The 18,979-nt window shown below is 49.1% G+C and overlaps 6 protein-coding genes across 6 annotated transcripts; 2 read left to right on the forward strand and 4 right to left on the reverse strand.

Moving 5' to 3' along the window:
- Positions 1–1,465: 1,465 nt before the first annotated feature.
- VFPPC_08091 (mitochondrial protein Fmp26) lies at positions 1,466–3,202 on the reverse strand (the record flags this gene model as incomplete). The annotated part of the gene is made up of 3 exons (XM_018286856.1): positions 1,466–2,320; positions 2,403–2,521; positions 2,596–3,202. The coding sequence occupies 3 exons, from the start codon at positions 3,200–3,202 to the stop codon at positions 1,466–1,468; spliced, it is 1,581 nt and encodes a 526-aa protein (XP_018143643.1).
- Positions 3,203–3,225: 23 nt separating this feature from the next.
- On the forward strand, positions 3,226–5,343 carry VFPPC_08092 (kinesin family protein; the record flags this gene model as incomplete). The annotated part of the gene is made up of 2 exons (XM_018286857.1): positions 3,226–3,436; positions 3,542–5,343. The coding sequence occupies 2 exons, from the start codon at positions 3,226–3,228 to the stop codon at positions 5,341–5,343; spliced, it is 2,013 nt and encodes a 670-aa protein (XP_018143644.1).
- Positions 5,344–8,727: 3,384 nt separating this feature from the next.
- On the reverse strand, positions 8,728–9,111 carry VFPPC_14348 (hypothetical protein; the record flags this gene model as incomplete). Its single annotated transcript, XM_018292117.1, has 1 exon — positions 8,728–9,111. The coding sequence occupies one exon, from the start codon at positions 9,109–9,111 to the stop codon at positions 8,728–8,730; it is 384 nt and encodes a 127-aa protein (XP_018143645.1).
- A 1,401-nt stretch (positions 9,112–10,512) lies between these two features.
- Positions 10,513–10,974, reverse strand: VFPPC_08095 (hypothetical protein; the record flags this gene model as incomplete). The annotated part of the gene is made up of 1 exon (XM_018286858.1): positions 10,513–10,974. One exon carries the CDS (start codon positions 10,972–10,974, stop codon positions 10,513–10,515), a length of 462 nt encoding a protein of 153 aa, XP_018143646.1.
- A 1,796-nt stretch (positions 10,975–12,770) lies between these two features.
- On the forward strand, positions 12,771–15,679 carry VFPPC_08097 (subtilisin-like protease; the record flags this gene model as incomplete). The annotated part of the gene is made up of 11 exons (XM_018286860.1): positions 12,771–12,926; positions 12,983–13,324; positions 13,377–13,440; positions 13,500–13,729; positions 13,779–13,847; positions 13,895–14,739; positions 14,793–14,902; positions 14,955–15,036; positions 15,095–15,182; positions 15,239–15,480; positions 15,535–15,679. The coding sequence occupies 11 exons, from the start codon at positions 12,771–12,773 to the stop codon at positions 15,677–15,679; spliced, it is 2,373 nt and encodes a 790-aa protein (XP_018143648.1).
- A 290-nt stretch (positions 15,680–15,969) lies between these two features.
- Positions 15,970–18,230, reverse strand: VFPPC_08098 (Zinc/iron permease; the record flags this gene model as incomplete). The annotated part of the gene is made up of 8 exons (XM_018286861.1): positions 15,970–16,547; positions 16,612–16,864; positions 16,922–17,034; positions 17,109–17,227; positions 17,285–17,428; positions 17,483–17,587; positions 17,643–17,822; positions 18,184–18,230. The coding sequence occupies 8 exons, from the start codon at positions 18,228–18,230 to the stop codon at positions 15,970–15,972; spliced, it is 1,539 nt and encodes a 512-aa protein (XP_018143649.1).
- Between the last annotated feature and the right edge of the window lie 749 nt (positions 18,231–18,979).

Here is an 18,979-nt window from a genome sequence, read left to right on the forward strand (position 1 = left end):
TCCTGCGGGCTTTCTTTCTGAAAACTCTCGTAAAGTACAGTTTCTGTAATAGTCACCGACAGGAAGGAAAAGCCGGAGAAGCTAGCGGCAAATGTAGATGTCTGCTACTCATCACTTCTCCTTGAATTGAGCATGGCCAATGCGACAACTCGCATCTCCCGCCGGAATATTACACATATAAAACTATTGTGACCCCATTGTTCCATATCTTTGCTGTTGGCCGCATGCGATATTTGGAATCACTCAGCTGCTCTTCTATCCCTATCTAGTCATGATGAATTCACGCAACTTCAAGCTGTGTTTCGCGTCTGCCATATGCTGAACATGGAGAAACACGGACTTGATGGTCTGAGCAGGGAGCGTCTACGATTCCACGGGACTGAGTTTGGTCTTTGCGTACAGCGAAATTAACCGCAAAGATGACTAGACTACAGTTAGTTTTATATAGACGAGCCTTCTAATTGTGCTGCCGAGACGAGGTTCATCGTGCGATTTCCCCCTTTTCGGATTCTTGTCAAGGCGCCACCGTAATATACGACGTATTCGTGTGTCAATGGCTCGCTTCTGGCCTTCTCGACATTGTTGTCACTTCGGGTCAATTGATCGGCAGTAAACCGAGGTTGAAATGTCTTGGGTCTGAGCCCGATTTTTTTGGATAATCAGACACGCAGGGAGATCCTCACTTGATGGGATCAGGACATCGTCTGGCTGTGCTCTTTAGGAATGAGTTCGTGTGGTAAGTCGTAGAACCTTCGTCGGAGCCATCAACGGACATGTGTCGATCATACTCCAAAGGTATGGGCCATGTTGAAGACCACTTACATGCATTTCTACGGCATTTTGTCTATAAGGCTCATATTACTGTACACTGCACATCTCTGTCCTAATTCGGCTCTCAAATTTCTATACAACCACGTAATAACGTATCGAAGGCTTCAGCTTGGGGCCGTGCGTGTCTACTCGGAAGGAAGCATCCAACAACGATGTCCGTCATTTCTCACCTTTATCGTGTTGGAAGTGACTTGGGAGCTAGGAACTGCACTTCGTCAGCTTAGGCGCACATACCACCTAGGAGTCTCCTGCTTTTATGTCGAGTGTTGTCAATGCTTGTTTTATGTCAGGCGGTGAAAGAACGTCGTCCTAACTTTCTGTCTTGACATGACTCTATAAAATATTGCCCCGTCAGATCAACGTATTTATTGAACCTCCTCGCCTCCCTGCATTGCGATAACACAAAAGTTGCCGTTGATCCCGAAGAAAGATACATTCAATTAAGTTCAAGGACCAGGGCTGTAGCATCATGATTGCCAGTCGAGTAAATCAAGCTAGGCTTTCACTTTTGAAATCTATAGTTCGTCTCATCCAACAGGATGCCTTTACTCGTACACACCTGTAATCAATATGGATACAAAGGAGCATGCAAACTTGTTCGTCGTGTAGCCCCTTGGGCCAATAGCGCAGCTCATCACCTCACAAACTCTTTCAGGTCTTTTCCATCCTCAAACGTGACCTTGCCATCTTTTTGTGTCGACCCAACCTGCAAGTTGCTTGCGACCTCTTCAACCTTGGAGGTTCCTAGGCTCTGCTCTCCATCTTTTGGTTTGCTTCCAAGCTCAATTGCCGACGCTACTGCTCCTGCTGGCGCGTCTGCAATCTCATTCACCTGTTCCTTGGACAAAACATCTGCAACACGGACACCACGACTTGACATCAAGAGAGTAGTGGGTCCCGTGAACTGGAGAAACAGTCGATCTCCCCAGATAGTGCGCCGAGCGACAGTTCGGAAGTTGTGCAGGCTCCTCGCAAGGATTTTGTAGATGTCCGAGTTGCGCACGGTTTTCATAAATTCCATTTCAGGAATCCACGACGTCAACGAAGGGACTTGAAGGCGCAGGCTTGTGCTCTTGAATCGGAATGGTTGCGGGGCGTTTCTCGACACTGAATATGCCACAACGCTGCCGGGATGGGCGACGAACTCCTCACCTTCTCCTAGAGTAAGCTGGTAGATCTGTCCTGGAGCAGACAGGGCTGCCAGTCCTCGTCCAGTAAAGTGCGTGCTACCCCAATGTGCGAGCGCCAGTCTGTGCTGGATTCGAGATGATAGTGTCAATGTGTGACCGGTCCACGCCAGCAGCGCATTTCGTTGCGAAACCATCCAGTCGGTCGTGCCATCCAGATGAAGCACGGTGAACGTGGTCGTCGGTGACTTGGTGGAAATAAGAGCGGTAATTGGGGTTGTCGCAGAAATTCGCTGGTAGAGGAAAGGAACTCCAAAGGTCGCTCGAGTCAAAGGGTTCAATAGCGATAGTGTGGATTGGGCCTGTTCAAGCTCAGTTAGCAACAACTGCAAGAAATATCAAGGCACATAACCCTATGCCAGTCGTGATGTGAATCCGCCATACATTTTCTGGATTGCCTGCTACGGCGACAAGAGTGCCTCGCCTCGTATAAAGCTTCTGCGATGCTGACAAGGTGACGGATAGCAATGAGTATGGAGATCCAAGGACTTCGAATCGAGCATCTGGAAAAAGGTTCAATGTTAGCTGCAGGCGTGTAGAGCCAAGTTCGGCGCATCGATATGGGCACCCGACATACCGGCCATATCTCGTCCACCATCAACCGGAGCTCCAAAAGCATCGCCAGTCACCCTCGGTGTGTCGGTGCTTGGCGCCGCACTGATCTGAATTGTGCGGCATTGCCAACAGACAAACGACGGAGGTCGCTGGACGCAGAGGCCTCGCACCGACCTCACCAGCGGCGAAGACCCTCGCATCATGGTGTCGCAGGTTCGATGGGAACACCTTTGGTCCTCGATGCCACTGTTCAAGACGCAAAATCGGAATTGACGTCGACCAGTTTGCGCATGACAGCCTTCAGCCATGAACCAATGCCACACGCCATGCTTGGCTTGGCTGGAAAGGCGGCTTTTTCCGATGCCGACCCGTTTGGATTGGAGCGCAGCTATTGGCTGAAACTCACGTTGCTCGGACAACCAGCCCAATCTCGCTTTGCTTTGCTCAATGCCAACCTTCTCCACACCAACATCCTGGTTGAACTCAATTAACCAGAGGAGAGCTTTGATCCCTATGCACAAGTATAGTGCCAGGAACATTCGTTGTACATCATCGCCGTCGCGTGGTTCGGGTTGCAGCGCGGTGTTCCCTTTGTCCTTCGCGGTCCCTTTGTCGTGCTTGCCTTGCATGCCTTCTTTTTGTAACGTTCATCATGTCGGTTCGTGTTGTTGCGAGGATACGTCCGCTCCTGGAGACAGAGCTGGACAAGGACATTATTGTCCGCCCTGATGGTGGTGAGGCAGGCAAGCCGCACACCATTGTCAAGATTCCCAGCCCAAAGAACCCGGCTGAGGAGTTTTCCTTCGCGTTCAATGCCGTGTATGATGAATCGACATCACAGGAGACGCTGTTTACTTCTGAAGGTACGGTTTACAAAAAGAAAACGGCGCAGCTTGGCTTTGCCCTTCCCCAAACGCCTAGCACACGGCCTCGGTCCTTGGAACCACCATTGCTAAAACCCTAAACAGTACAACCGCATCTCAAGTCGCTATTCCAGGGATATGATGTCACAATCTTCGCGTACGGTGTCACTGGTACGGGCAAAACGCATACGATGCGTGGTGGTCTCAAGCTTGCCGACAGAGGAGTCATCCCCCGACTTCTCAGCGGTGTATTTCGAAGGGGAAAGAAGATCACAAAGGACTCAGAGGGCAACACGACGGTAAAGGTCAGCTTGTCGTACTACGAGATTTACAATGACAAGGTATTCGACCTACTCGAGCCGCCAGAGAAACGAACCCCATCGGGACTGCCTCTTCGCGCTGAAGCTAGTGGGCGAACTGTCGTGGCTGGCTTATCCGAGCGAGCTTGCGAGGATCTCAGAGACTTTGAGAAGATGTACATTGAGGCTAATAACAACCGCGTTACCGCGTCCACAAAGCTCAATGCGCACAGTAGCCGAAGTCACGCCATCCTACGCGTCAAAATCACACAAACTACCGACGGCATGATCCGTGAGAGTACAGTATCTGCCATTGACTTGGCAGGTTCAGAAGACAATCGCCGAACCGACAATGGCAAGGAGAGGCTGATAGAGTCGGCGGCTATCAACAAGAGTCTCTTCGTCCTCAGCCAATGTATCGATGCCATTTCAAGAGGCGACAAGCGGATTCCATATAGAGAATCGAAGATGACCCGGATTCTGTCTCTTGGTCAGAATAACGGCATCACTGTCATGTTCTTGAATCTGGCTCCTCTGCGGAGCTACCACCTGGATACTCTGAGCAGCCTAAACGTCAGCTCTCGGGCTAAGCGAATAGAAGTTCGTGAGATTGAAAATGAAGTAGTGTTCAAGCAGTTCCCTAGGACAAACAGCTCTACAGCTGTTCAGCGGCAACCCCTGCGACCCCTTGCTAATGCCCTGAGCGCTCATAACGTTCATAGTGGCAATGTGGCAGCAAAAGCTTCCACGGAGGTTACTCGGCCAATCAAGTCCTTCAGCGTCTACACGGACAAGACAAAACAGTCTCCAGTAAAGGCCATTTCAATGTCAGCGCTGCCACGACCTGCTGTCCACGCCAGCCTGGTTCCTCGTCCGAGTATCTCCAACAAGCGGCCCTCAGATCCCGAGAGCGGGATTGCAAGACCCAAAAAAGTTGCGCGGCCGTCGATTGATGAGCCATTCATTACGGTAACGGCATCTCAGATTGAGGCTATGGTCGAGAAGAAAGTTGGTGAGATCCTATCGGCTCGAACAGCTGCTGAAAACGCAGCCCAAGAGCAAACACGTGCATCTTCTCAGCACGAGGTTAGTGAAGCAATGCAAAGGCGTCTGGAGGCATTGGAGCGACGCATCGAGAGCGAAGACAACCACGTGGACTCGAAATCCGATGGGCTTCGCTTCTTACTAGCTGCCAGACAGCACAGGGAGAAGGGCGATGATGCCTCGGCATTGAGAGCATACGAGATGGCTCTGCCTTTTTTCCCGGGCCAAGCCAAGCTGATTGGAAAAATTCAGCGGCTTAGAAATCGACTAGGAGTCTCCGTCGAGCACACTTCTGTCATGCGAAGTCCCATGAGGAGTCCGCTAAGACACGACAGAAAGTCGAGGCGGCCACGCCTCACAGTCAATCCTGACCGCAACGGTTCCGACCAGGATGAGGCTGATATTGAAGATGAGTTTCTAGACGATCCGACAGTTAGGATCAAACCTCGAAAATCAAGAGCCAAATCGATGGCCAAGCTGCAGGTGTACGGTGATGATAACGAGACGACGACTCTACTTGGCGTTGGTGAGTTAGCTCCCGCAAGGGGACTTGTCAGTTATTGAGGAGCTGCGATTTTGCGCATTGAGGCATTTCGTGAAGGCTATATTATCTTGAATATGCATCATAGAAGTAGAGCAGTTGGTTGGTTTGTTTTTTTGGCATACCTTGTATGTATAGCAACGGGGCATTTTTGAAGGCGTTGAGGCGTGGATGTTCGGAATAGGATGGGACGGGTGCCTCTATCGCATGGCACATTTGCATATTTGCCTTTTTGAGAGGCCATGTGGTGTTTTAAATTTAATTGAATTTGAGAAGTTTGCTTGATTGGCCCAGTTGTGTAAGTGAGGATAACGCTCAAGTCAGCCCGCAAGAATTCAGCCTTGCGCAGATCTTCAACTTCAGCCGCAAATCTGGATTTTGGTGTTGAACTTAAGCCAAGCAGGCTACTCTAAGAATCTGGACTCAACATACCAAACTTTTATCCATCAACTCTCCTGTCGAACACACCGAGGCCAAGGTACATCGACACAACTGCAGAAACAAATGGCTAAGGCAAACAGCAGTCTGCTATGTCTTCCTTCGGAGATTCTTCACATTATCTGTCGCAATCTCTGCTCCCACTGCCTCAACACATTGCCTTGCCGTCCGAGCCCAGAAAGCATACCAATATCCAACATATCAACCCTCAAAGCCCTTTCTGAAACTTGCACTACGCTCCGCGGCATTGCCCAGCCGTACATATACCATCGCCCTGACCCCATACGGTACTCAAGTCCGGCAGTGGCTGCCTTCATCCGAACACTCATAGATCGTCCTGATCTCGCAGAGTCCGTGAAGGAAGTCTTCCCCAGATACGACGACGACTGGCAAACACATTTTCCGGAGGCACTCAACTACCTGCTGGGATTGGCTTCAGACTTTAAGCTTGGACTACCTAACGATCCAGACCTGAGGATAACAAAAAGCGAGGAATTCTCAGGCACGTTTGTACGAGATCTACTCCTATCATTTGCGCCGAAAATCGAGACTCTCCAACTCAACCTATTCCTCGATTTCTGGGACGAGATCTCTGAAAAGCCAGAAGTAAGCTGGCTCGACAATCGAGCTGAGCCGGCGTTGCCTCATTTGCGGAGACTCCGCATTGATCCAGATGATACCAATGGGTATCTGATAAATCTGTACGAAATTGGCGCGTTGTTGCGTGCTGCACCAAACTTGGAACACATTTGTCTCTGGGGCGCAAACGGCGTTGATGACTGTGATGGCGAAATTGACTACGATGTAGAAGCCTTCTTGCCGCGTTTGACAAACCTCCGTATTTTGGAACTCCCCGCCCTTGATTTTTGGCCCCATGAGAAAGATGACAACGAGTTTCTGCATGGGCTCGTGGCTCACTCGGATAGATTCGAGTGTCTGCGGATGTGGTCTGAGGATAGGACCAAAGGAGGCGGAGCTTATTTCCCGCTCTCACCATCTACAATTCTACCTCTTCTAGAGAAAACAAAATGCAAAAATACACTGAAACATGTTGATTTCGATCTTGGTAGGCCATTGACGGAAGAGCATTGGGAAGTACGCCAACCTCATGTCGGCTCTGTGATAGCGAAGTTTCCAAGGCTAGAAGTACTCAAGTTGGATGAGCAATCCTTTTGTCGACACTGGTTGGACGCATACAAGGGAGGATACGATGACAATACCAGAACTTGTGTGACGGAACTCATTCAACCGAGTCTGAGGATCCTTATAGTGAGGACTGTGGAAGGGTCGAGAGTTCTGCCCGATATCCTCCATTTAGCGACAGAAATGGCTGCCGGCAAGTTCAAACACGTTCAATATATCGGGGTGGATATCCGACGAAGCCGTCTATCCGCACTGGCATCAGATGAGTTTATGGAGGCTTCGCGTCCAATGGTGACGCGAATGATGGAGCTTTTTGACAAGACTGATGCGCGGGTGTGTTTTCTGTTTCGGGATTTTCCGCGCTTTCGAGAGTGGAGGGATAGGATTGGTGTGAATTACGATTTGAGGTTGGGCTTGCTGGATGGCGTGCCTGGGAAGGCTAAGATGGAGGGATATTTGTCTGCGGAGCGTCAAGATGAGATGAGGATGATGATGCGGTGGTGATGTACGTGGGTTATTGCGAGTTTCATGATCTTACATTTAAGGTCATTTCGATGGATTATACATTTCACATTTAGAATTATGATATGGAAGTGATTTAGACATGAGAACGAAAGCATTATGCTGAGATATTAGTAGATGGTGCTAACATATATGCTGTGCCACAACTGGTGACGGATTGCCCGCTGCTGCTGCTCCTCTACAGACAATACTCCATGTTTGCGATTTGTACGCACACTTTCCAGTCTTGCGTATATATTACACCTAACGCTTTCTCTATAGTTGCTAGGCATGGCTTCAGCATATGTAACGTAAAAGATTGTGACCATACGTACCCCGTTGGCAACTTTGTCCTGCGCGAGATGCGCATACAACGCGGTAACACCACCCCTTGCATACACTCTTACAAGATCACAACATTTGTAACCCGATCGACAAGCAATCAATCAAGCAGTTCATGCACACACTTGACAGAGACGCCGATGACGACAACCTCAGCCACAAGGCATGAAAATGCATCCCCACCTGTTTCACACAGCTCCCGTCTCAAAAGGCGCTGTACGGAGTACCAGAAGACCAAGCTACGAACGGATGGGTGTGAATGTCGCGTCGCTTCTCTTGGATGGGCACACGAGACATTGGCTAATTGGTGGGGTGGGAAGATGGCTGCGTCGGCCGAAAACGACCATCAGAGACATTCGGACCCTGCTTATTGTTTCTCGGAATGTCTGGTACTTGTTATGCACGGCGTATTCACACTGGAAGAATCGAGACCGAAAGAGTATCTTGAATGCTCAACATTTTGATCCAGACCATCTATGTACAAGTGAAGCCTGTGGTATGGAATTGCCATCGTAGTGATAAAAAAAAAAAAGAAGCCCGCTCCACAAAACATGTACCAAAAATCAACATCCAATCTCTCAAAGTCAGGCGGTCGAGACCCGACCTGCCCAATATTGAGTGCTTCATGAATGTATCCAACGCCCCCCAAGATGGAGCCCTAGGGTTGATGAGGCCGTGATCCATAACCCAAAATAAAAGATATATGGTGACGCCGAAGAATCAGACATGGCGAGGTAATTCGTAAAGTAAAAATAAGTCGCACCCACATCTATTCAGTGCAATTTGGAGAAAATGCAAGGCCACTTTGGAAGTCTTTCCTTGATTTTTCCTTGTAGGCCGGAAATAGCTCTTGCTTTCCAACGACAAAGGCCATTTTGGAAAAAAAGTAGTGATTAACGCCAGTGTATTATATCGAGAGCCGTAGTCGTCTCATTGAAAAATTGCATGTCCAAACAAACGTATACAACAAGCGGGTCAAGTCATCATCTGATCATGCTGGTGCGACGCTCGATAACTCTTGGTCTTTCCTTGGCTCCAAAGGCGCCTCCAAAGCTGGGGATCGAGCTGAATCGGTTCAATCGCTTGCGTTCGGGTATGGTGACTTCTGGAGGAACCTCGGAAGAAAATGTGGTGATGGGCGCGTTCTTGCCGGGCGACATCATCTCACCGTGAAGCGCATCTACACGAGTATTGCTGGAGTCGGCAGACGAGCCGGTGGTGTTTGGCGTCTGGTAAATGTATTCTCCATCGACGTAGATTGCATTGGACTGGAAGGTAGATCGGCGATTACGACGGCGGGTATATCGCTGCTCGAGACGGAAGAGCTCCAGCTTGGCCTGGATTCTGTCGATGAGGCTTTGACCCATGGTTGCTGAAGATTATGATGTGATAGTTTGGTTGCTTTTGGAGGAGAGGAAAGAAAAAGAAACAAGAGTGCCTGCAAGTGGCAGTCGAAAGAGTCCGTGGTAGATATTTCGATAGCGTAATCCACTGGACGAAATGGAGAGCAATCGAATATTGCAGCCCAAATTCAGGCAGAGTGAGGCCGGTGGCGTGAGTATATGAATGATTGTGCGTTGGTGAGAAGCAGTGGTTGTTGCGTTGGTAGGTGAGGCTTGTCTCAGCAAGTGTCTGTTGTCCGTTGTCCGTTGTATTAAAAGGAGTGTACAAAGAGCAGTGCAATGTAGGAATCACCAGGAGTATCCCAATCCACGCCACGAGGAATTACTTGGAGTAGTTTTTTTTTTTTTTGCAGAGCCAAGAAACGAGTGAAAGCGCACAGAGTGCAGGGGGGTTGAGAGAGTGATAAAGGACTTCAGGAGCAAGAGAAGAAGAGGAGAGGAGCAGAGCAGAGCAGAGCAGAGTACGGAGAAGAACAAGAGGAGATCAAGTGAGTGAGTGGAGGAAGGCGAACTTGGGCGAGGTGGATTGGACTGGGGATAGATTTGGTTGGGCTAATTGGTCAAGGTCTGGTTAAGGCCCGGTCAAGCGAGGTCTGGTTCAATTGTTGCATGCAGCCAGGCCAATGGATATCAATTGGCAAATCGACCAGACCAGACCAGGGTCAAGGAAGGCAGGGGTCAATTGGCACTGGGCTGTTGGCGAAAGCAACCTTGTAACCTGCACCGCACCTGTCACGAACATTGTTGGCCTCGACAAGTCTGACAGAGCTTCGTACTGTACATACGGATTACATCTTCTCGAATCACGAGACACGCTCAAAGGATTGAGCCATCATTGCGCTGCACTGCACAGCACTTGTCATCATTTATTCAGTAATGATCTGCGTCCTGTGCTCTATCCGTCCAGGTCAACAAACCACACCTTGTTCAGTCTCACAACCATTTTTCCCACTGCACCACGCCGAGCGAATAAAGACAAGTACGTACAGGTATTTGTATTACCTGCCACCGCGCCATCCCTGTTCCCCTGGAGTGGTTCCTGGACGGAGGCTTGATCCATCCACCCACCAACGAGCGCTAACGGACAAAGGCCCCAGAGCAACATGGCATGGCTGACAAGGTGCATGGCTAGTATCGTTGGAGGAGTCAGTTACGGCCAGGGTGAGACCATGCCCAGAAGTTCACCACGAAGCTTGTTCAAGCCGGCGACCCTCGGTCAGCGAACAGCGAACCCTCCAAGGTCCATGTTCAACCAGCAAAAACTGGACATCACCCCGGCTTCATCTTGTCTGGAGGACAGACAGAGGACAGGCAGGCAGGCTCTGGCTTGATCCTCTATCTTGGTCCATCATGGTGCAATCCACTTCAGCAAAAAAACACGAGCAGTTGGGGGTCGGCCGGGCTGGCCCTGTTTGCGCCAAACCAATAGTTATTCCAGCGCTTTGGCTGGCCAGCTTCGATTTGGGGACCTTGTGAACTATCCCCGTCCCTCCATCTTTCTCTGTGGCTGCCACTCTTTTGCTCGTCTGCATTTGTTTTGCACTTATTAACCATTGCCTTTGCAGCATTGACGGCTATGGTGGCTGCAGCATTGGCGCACAATGGGCTGGTGTGAATTACTCGCAGCCTGTGGACCTGATTCTGCCATAATTGCACTGACGAAAGCTCTTCGCCACTGTGTTCGACATGGAAAGCGGAAAGAGGCTCTCGGTTGTGCAACGGTTTAATGTTGTCGTCTTTGGTGAGAATTGCTGCCGTTATTAGATCGCCGAATCGACAGCAAAAGCTCAAAGTCTGTGCGTTGATGATACGGATGGTGACAGCCATGACGGCTATGGCTTGGCTTGTGTTGATGATGTCTGATTTATTTGCTTTAGGTCTTCATTAGGAGTACCGTGCGCAGGACAATGGCTCAGAACCAAAACTGACTCTGAGCGTCCCGAGTTCTCCGCCACCTGCACTCACCCGACTTGCCATGCCAAACAAAGCAAAACTATCAGCTCGGTAACCTAACTCATTGGCGGTTACGGTGCGACTGAAGATTCACCAGATAGTTCGAACCAGAGATCGATGCTTTCGCCACTTCGGGGGTCGCTTGTGTTGACAACGGCCGTTCCAGCAAATTACCTAACATTGTCTCTAATCTCCCGCTGCTACATCACATCTCAAATCTTATAGCCGACGTCCGCAATTTACCTCAGCTCACTCTGGTGTTGTCCTCTTTTTCCACGTCTTTCATATCCCTTGGCCCTCGTAATGGCGTATTCAAGACAGGTCAGCACCCAGACAAGCTCAACATTCACACTCTGCTGGAACAACGCTTGCCCCAGGAGTTCGGGTCTGCAGAGAGGGGCAGATGAGCGAGTTGTTGGCAAGGTGGTAAGGTGGTCCTGCACAATGGTCCAACTTGACCCATCTTGGAAACGGCGGCGTCACCCCCTGCATATCACTTCTGCATGGCAGCCACCTTACCCACACTTCGTCAGCTTGTTGTAGCCCATTCACCCACTTTAATCAAGATTCTGGAACGATTAACCGCTTGCTTTTTATCCGATCCGCTGGATGGCAAGTTCGCACGACATTCAAGCCAACTTGCATATCAGTTTGCACAGCCTCCGGGCCATGGATTCACGGACAATCATGAAGTACCAGCCTTTCGTCCCCTCTCCTGTCCCGGTAGCAAACAGAAAGTGTGACTGGGGCATATGAAGGTACAGCAGCTTGTAGCAAGGTATGTATCTCCGACATGAGACTTGCGCTTCGTGAGGACAGGGAACAGTGAGCGTAAAATGATCCCAAAAACGATCGGGATAAAGGAAAGTGAGCAAAACAAGAGCCTATGTCTCCCTGCCACCAGCAAACCGAGAACAGCAAGAAAGAGTCTGGTGGAAATGAATTCACTTTGACTGCTCTTTCCTTTGGCAACTACAGCAAAATTGTCACATCTTCGCCTCCGAACCATCCAACCTTGATTCAGGTAGCTACTATGCCTAGAAGTTTGGTTGTTAAAGGAGAAAGTGGAAGCGTCGTCGGCGGGCTGTACTCAAAGGTCAATATCCCTGGGGCGTCGTGTGCTGCCTTTTCAAGTTCCATTATGTAGAGATGTCGAAAGCAAAACTTCGTGACACCGTGGTAAATCGTCACCACGGTACTTGAACAACAATCAGGACATTGGGACGTAGAGCCGGGGTTGCGCCATCTTCCTGAACACACAGATCCACGATGCTCACCTTCCTCACTTGAAGTACTTCGTAAGAGCAGTTCACGGGAACCAATGGGAGGATCAAAAGTAGCGACCTGGCTTGATTCAACCGAAGTAGACGAGGAAGTCACGCAAAAGGTTTTGGACAAGATTGATCATTACCTATTTGTTCCTAACTGTGTACCTAGGTACGCAGCATCTTCATTCCTTCTTGTGGCCGTCGATGTGTGACCACTTGTAACATCTTGTGGCCTCACATCACTTGATAAAAGCCAACGAATCTGTCAGCAGTCTGTCACGCATCAAGGAACAGCCATTCCGCTTCATCAACGCTGAAAAGGCCGCTCAAGTCATCCTCACGAAGAAACACCACCTAGAAGTGTGCTTAGAACCTTGTCGCGAGTCCTACCGTTGAGCCATAATGTTGTCACATGTAGTATATTTGTTGCAGGTGGCAACTATTTTATCTGCCTTTGTTGCAGTTGCAGTCAGTCCACTGCGAGGGCCGCAGTTCACGAACACACAAAGCGGACCGGGCAATGGAATAGTGCAGAAGTACATAATTGAAATTATAGAGGTATATATTCACCTTCGATCTGTGCGGTCTCTAGCAAGCTCTAACTGACTTATCAGGGGAGGTCCATCGAGTCCATACCTCAGCTGTTTGACAACCCTGAAGCTGGTGATCACGAGAAGTTTGACTGTGGCGATATCTTCACGGGGGCAACAATTGCTACGTCAGCCGAAAACATTGATACTATCCTGGACATACCGGGGGTAGTCAATGTCTGGCCGGTAACAACATTGTCAGTTCCACGGTCCCCTCATATGACAGACGAACTCGACAAGAGCCGCCCAAGAAACTATTCGGTTCATCACTGGACTGGAGTGGACAAACTACACGAAGCTGGAATGAGAGGCAAAGGCACCAAGGTTGCAGTTGTAGACACTGGAGTTGACTACTCCCACCGCGCGGTACGTCTGAATTAAATACCAACCGGACCTGTCAGACAATTAACTTCTCTAGCTCGGTAGTTGTTTCGGTCCTGAATGCAAGATTGCTGGGGGGTATGATCTTGTAGGGCCAAAATGTATCATCAGAACATGCTTGCAACAGGTCGAGGACACAATCTAACTATGGCATACGTAGGGGATTCTCGTTCTGAGAGGATTCATCCTAAAAGGCCCGACCACGATCCCATGGATCATAAAGGGCATGGCACTCATGTTGCTGGAATAATCGCAGGTGAAAATGAATGGCAAGTACCCTCTAATAATCATCCACCAAGTACATTGGCGGAAATCACTGACCATCCTCTTCGTAGGTTTACTGGTGTGGCACCTGGATCGGAACTCTTGATTTACAAGGTCTTCTCAGACGTATGTAGCACATATCCTCTAGTAAACCACGGCTTACAAGCCACTGTAGGAGCCGTTTCAGTCAGATACAACCGAGGATGTCCTCATACAAGCATTTTGTGATGCATATAGCGCCGGGGTATAAGTAGCCTTTCTCCTCCTTTAGATCGTACTAACGGTTAGCAGGCAGATGTAATCACAGCCAGTATCAATCGACCTGGTGGATTTGTTGACAGTCCCTGGGCCTTGGTTGCTAATCGGATTGTTGAACGTGGTGTATTCGTATCTATAGCTGCCGGAAACGATGGTGAGAAAGGTCCGTTTTACTCGGGAGTAGGATCAAATGGGCAACACGTTCTTTCGGTGGCGGCCATCAATGCAAGCGGTGACCCAATGTTGGCGGATTCAGATTCACAACATCGGCCGATTGCCGCTTATTTTACTTCCTGGGGGCCAACAAATGAACTGGTGTTGAAACCAGATATTGGGGCCCCCGGGTATAACATCCTCAGTACGTATCTTGATCAAGGTTTTGAGACTGACAGTGGTTCATCCATGGCGGCCCCCTATATTGCCGGAATAGCAGCTTTGTATATCGGTCATCACGGTGGTAGAGAGCTTCACGGCCCGAATTTCGCAAAAGACCTGGCAAAGAGGATTGCTTCGAGTGGCCGCAATGTTGCCTGGAGTACAGGTGTCATTTTCTTCAATGAATCCGCACCCCCTTTTCAGGTCGGCACGGGACTTGTCGACGCCTGGAAAGTGTTGCACTATGACACTCAAATATCATTCGAGCCGATCTCACTATTAGACACAGAGCTGTTCCAGCCCGAGTGGGACATCCAAGTAACGAACAACGGTAACAGAACGGTAAACTATGCCTTCGAGCATGAGTCCCTGCCGGGAGTTGAAATCTATGACGGAATCAGTGACATTCGACCTCTTTCTCAACTAGCACCTCTCAGAATAGTACCAGGTGTTTCTCTTCCTCTGAATGCAACTCTTCATTCCGGTCAAACTAAGACATTCAGGTGAGTCCCTCCCTGTAAATCGACTTTAGCGTACGCTGATAGGATTTTGAAAGAATTAAGTTTGAACTTCCTTCTGACATCAATGACGACTTCTTGCCGTTGTATGGTGGAAAGATCTGGATTAATGGTGACAATGATGAGCAGCTATGCATTCCATATGGAGGTAAGTTGATTCATCCTCGTACAAGCTGGCCAGCTAATAATAGACACAAAAGGCGCGGCGTATGATACAGAGAAGGCATTCGACAGAATGTTCGATGGCGCTCCTGTAATTGATGGGTGGCATGATGGCGCCTCGTTTGTCTCCTCCTCGATGCCCGTTCTAGTTCCACTTGTACTGATACCGGTACTGTAGCTGGTCTTTCAACCCGAATAAAACTCCCAGCGACTTCGCGGACATATCGAGTCGGCTCAGCTATCCTTGTGTTCACCTTCGGTGGGATGTTCGTCTATGAATCGCTGTGTAAGTGGTGCGTGGTCCTAACTGATCTTTTGGCAGATATTCGAAGAGGACTGGGCGGAATCCCAGTGGCAATATCCTCTCAAAATTGGAAAACGACGGTTCGTTGGATCAGCCACCTCGGTACGTGATTCGGACAAGTTTCTGTGGTTCGATGCTTCGGAGGTCGACATAAATGATACGGTTTCGTTCCCATTGACTCGCATTCCTCGAGGATATCAGCGGTTTTGGTGGTTTAGCAAACTGTCAAACGGAAGCCAGATTTCTCCTGGTAATTACACGTAAGTTACCTTAACTTCCCCCAAGAAGTCATTTCGACTAACTTATCTGTTTAGTATGCGAATTGCCGCCTTGCGGCCATATGGTAATCCGAAAATATCTGACCACTGGGATGTGGTTGACCTTGATAAACATGCGATCGAAATACTGCCGCAAAATGCAACAAACTCGACGTTTTCGAAATTCATGAGCAAGATGTAGCGGGGGGGTGCTTTGGGGGGGAGATAGGGTCGCAAAATTATGTCGAAGTATGCACAATCTCAATAATGTGTTACGACGGAGTATTATTTCTCGTTGTTGCAAGATACTTCTTTCTATAAAATTGGTATCTGCTGGTTCTATTCATAATGCTATGCCATCATTTTAGACTCTACTGCATTCAATACTAGGCAGAAATGCCGTGATGTACCCTCAATTTTACGCTGCTGGGGCTGCAGCTATACCCTGTTGGTGTCGTGATAACAAAACACAAGCCGTAAATCATGAGGCGTCTACGCCCACTTACCCAAAAAACTCATCAGCACCAAACCGGCTACCAGACCAAATCCTCCCAGGGTGACGGTGAGCATATCAGCGTCAGCCAGCTCCGCCTTGTGACCATGAGAGCCAGTCATCCAGTCGGCTGCCCACATCTCGACCACACCAGTCCAGACTAGAATACCGGCAGAAAGGGCATTTAAAGTACCAATGGCAATGATGGTGGACCTGTCATTCCCATTAAACTTTTGTAGAACACCAATGCCGATGGCCATTCCAATGGGTGTTACAAACGCGAAGAAAGCGGCGAGACAGAGTTTCTTCTTCATGGACAATGTGGGCTGCCGTTCGAACGACGACAATGAGTCTCTTGTCTCCTCTGTAGGACTATTCAAGGACTTGTCGGTATCGTGTTCGTTCCCCCTGGTTGATTGAACAGTAGCAGGAGCCAGGAGCTGTACATCGGCGCAATTTCCAATCGTGGCAATGCGTGTGCCAAGTGCCAAACCCTCGAATACTTGGTGGAAGAGAATGACGATGAACAATTTGATGAAGAAGGAATCTCCTGCGACGACCAACGTCAAGCCAATAACTACATTCGTGTTAATATACTGAGAATTTAATCCACAACAAGGTAGTGGGTCCAAGTTTCTTACGCAGGGAATGGAAGAGAATACCGCCCTCCATGACCAAAATGCTGACAACTTCAGTGGACAGCAAGGCCTGTGCTTGCTGCTCCCTAGTCAACGAGGAAGAGGACCTGGTTTTTGCGAGGACGACTCGCTGACCAATGTATTCGATGAGGAAGGAGAGGAAGATTCCGGCCATGAGGATGGCCGAGGTGGTTGCTTCGTAGCCCAGCTCGCCGATGCATTTGTTATTGAACATGAGGGAGGCGTGGGTAAAGAGCTGAGAAGGGTTAGTTTGTTGGTCGATTTTGGATATGTCGTAGGGGAATTGGCTTACGTGGATGAAGGCGGTTGAGATGATTATACCGGTGCCGAATTGTTTGAGGATGGTGAAGACGAGGGACAGCTTTCGGGGCAGGACTCTGTGGAGGAGGATGGGGCCAAAGACGCCTGATTCAGTTCAGTTAGCGTGTGTTGTGTCTGATAGCTAGACGTAAAGAGGAGATGGAAATTGAAGGACGTACCCAAAGCGCTCGTGGCCATGATGACAAAGAGCAAGCCGACTCGTAGGGGCACGTTGTAGTTTCTTGTAGGGGTATCACATTTTGGTTGCGATTCACTCTCGTTTTCTCCCACACAATGTCTGATGAATGGTTAGCGTATACGAACAAGCAATGGTGTTGGTGTAGATGTCACGTACTCTACACCGGCATGGAAATGACAGTGCTTGTGGCTGTTATCTCCTGAGTCTTTGGAATCGTGACCATGTTCGTCCCCGTGTTCGTCACCGCCTGACGTAGGGAGTTGAACTTGTACGTCGTCTCCGTTGGGAGCAAGACAGAACCTGTTTTCATCTGTAAGCACATACATTGACGTCGAGCAGTCAGGATAGACATACAAATCAGAACCATGATTGTGACATCCTGTGAATTGAGCTGGAATATTTGTGGTCTGTGTTGGGGTCGTCTGAACGAGATATTCTGTTTCTCCTGCCAGACAAAATCTGCGACAAAGGTTAATAAGGAGTTAAAAAAAAGGCACATTCCTGAAGCACATACACTTGCGATACGTGAAGATGGCATGCTGTAACGGCAGTGACTCGTGGTGCTGCCGCGGTGGTAGTTGACGGCGCAGGAGTCTGTCGCGGGTACATGTAGTTGTTATTTGCTGTCACAGAGCCCAGGAGGGCCAATCCAGCCAACGACGATAGGTACATGACTTCAAATCGGTCAAGCGTGCTGTGAGTGTGAGATTTTATGAGGGTCTCGCTTGGATTGTTTGGTTGTTTGTCTGAACGGGAAGGGTTTGACTGGCGCGGCGGGCTTAAGTATAAGCGATGTGATGTGCTGTGTGGGAACGGGAGAATTAAGCTCCCAACTTAAGTTAAGCTTGCGATGGTGTGTCAGAACTCAAAGTCAATGGTGAGTTTGGAATAAAAAGTCAGTACTGCAGATACAGTGGAATTACTGTAAATGGCATGATATGTACTGTATATGTGAGACAATGGAAGAGAAAACTTGTCATGACCGGCTTGGAGATTTAATACCTAGAGTCTAAATACGATGGAGTTTGAAACGTGAGACCATCATATCCACTTACCAAAGGAAACCCTTCGTGGCATCATCATCGTCCATCGCAATACCCATGTTTGCGGGGTTTCTCTTTGTGCACAGCCCAAGATTATCGAGCAGCTCAAAAAAAAAAAAAAAAAATCCAACGGCCTTGGCTGTGGTGCATAACTGGGACAGTCTTCGCCATTGTGTGGTGATGGTGAACCTTGATGGATAGAGAGGGGCGGCAACACCTTGATGGTACGGGCAATCCTTGCTGCCAAGACCAGCTATTCAGCGATTTGCATGCGTTGCTAATACTTTGTAACTTGTGGATTGGACATTTATTTCCCAAAGCTGTTGTGTGCTGGTGTGCTGGCAGGCAGGCAGGCTGAATCGTCGGTACGGAGTACATGGACGTAGGTTGGCTAGTGATGTGCATGATGACGGGCGGCCGATGTTGCCAAGGCTAAATTAACCATAAAGTTGGCCATCAAGTCTTTTGACAAGCTTAACCTTGTGGACTTAGTTTGTTCATGTTGGCCGATGGAATAGAGTCAATAGACTAAACATGGCAGCGAGTCAAGTGACGGGAATAACATGTCGTCGTTGTCGTCGATTTCTGAGTGGCCGGATGTCGATTGAGTCGTAGCGCTCCAGATGTCGTCTCAGAGAGCATCCGCTTGGCCTCATTTGACGTACTTGTCAATGTAGACGTAAGATTTTGAGTCAGGCCATGTTGAAAACATATTGTCAAGCGTGTATCTGTTGTGCAACGCCCGAGAGGACAAAGTTCTTCTCGGGGCACGGGATGCCTTGCCTATGCGTGAATTTTCTGTCATTGA

This window comes from Pochonia chlamydosporia, chromosome 4 (genome assembly GCF_001653235.2).
Source record: "Pochonia chlamydosporia 170 chromosome 4, whole genome shotgun sequence".
In the NCBI taxonomy this organism is placed as follows: Eukaryota; Fungi; Ascomycota; class Sordariomycetes; order Hypocreales; family Clavicipitaceae; genus Pochonia; species Pochonia chlamydosporia.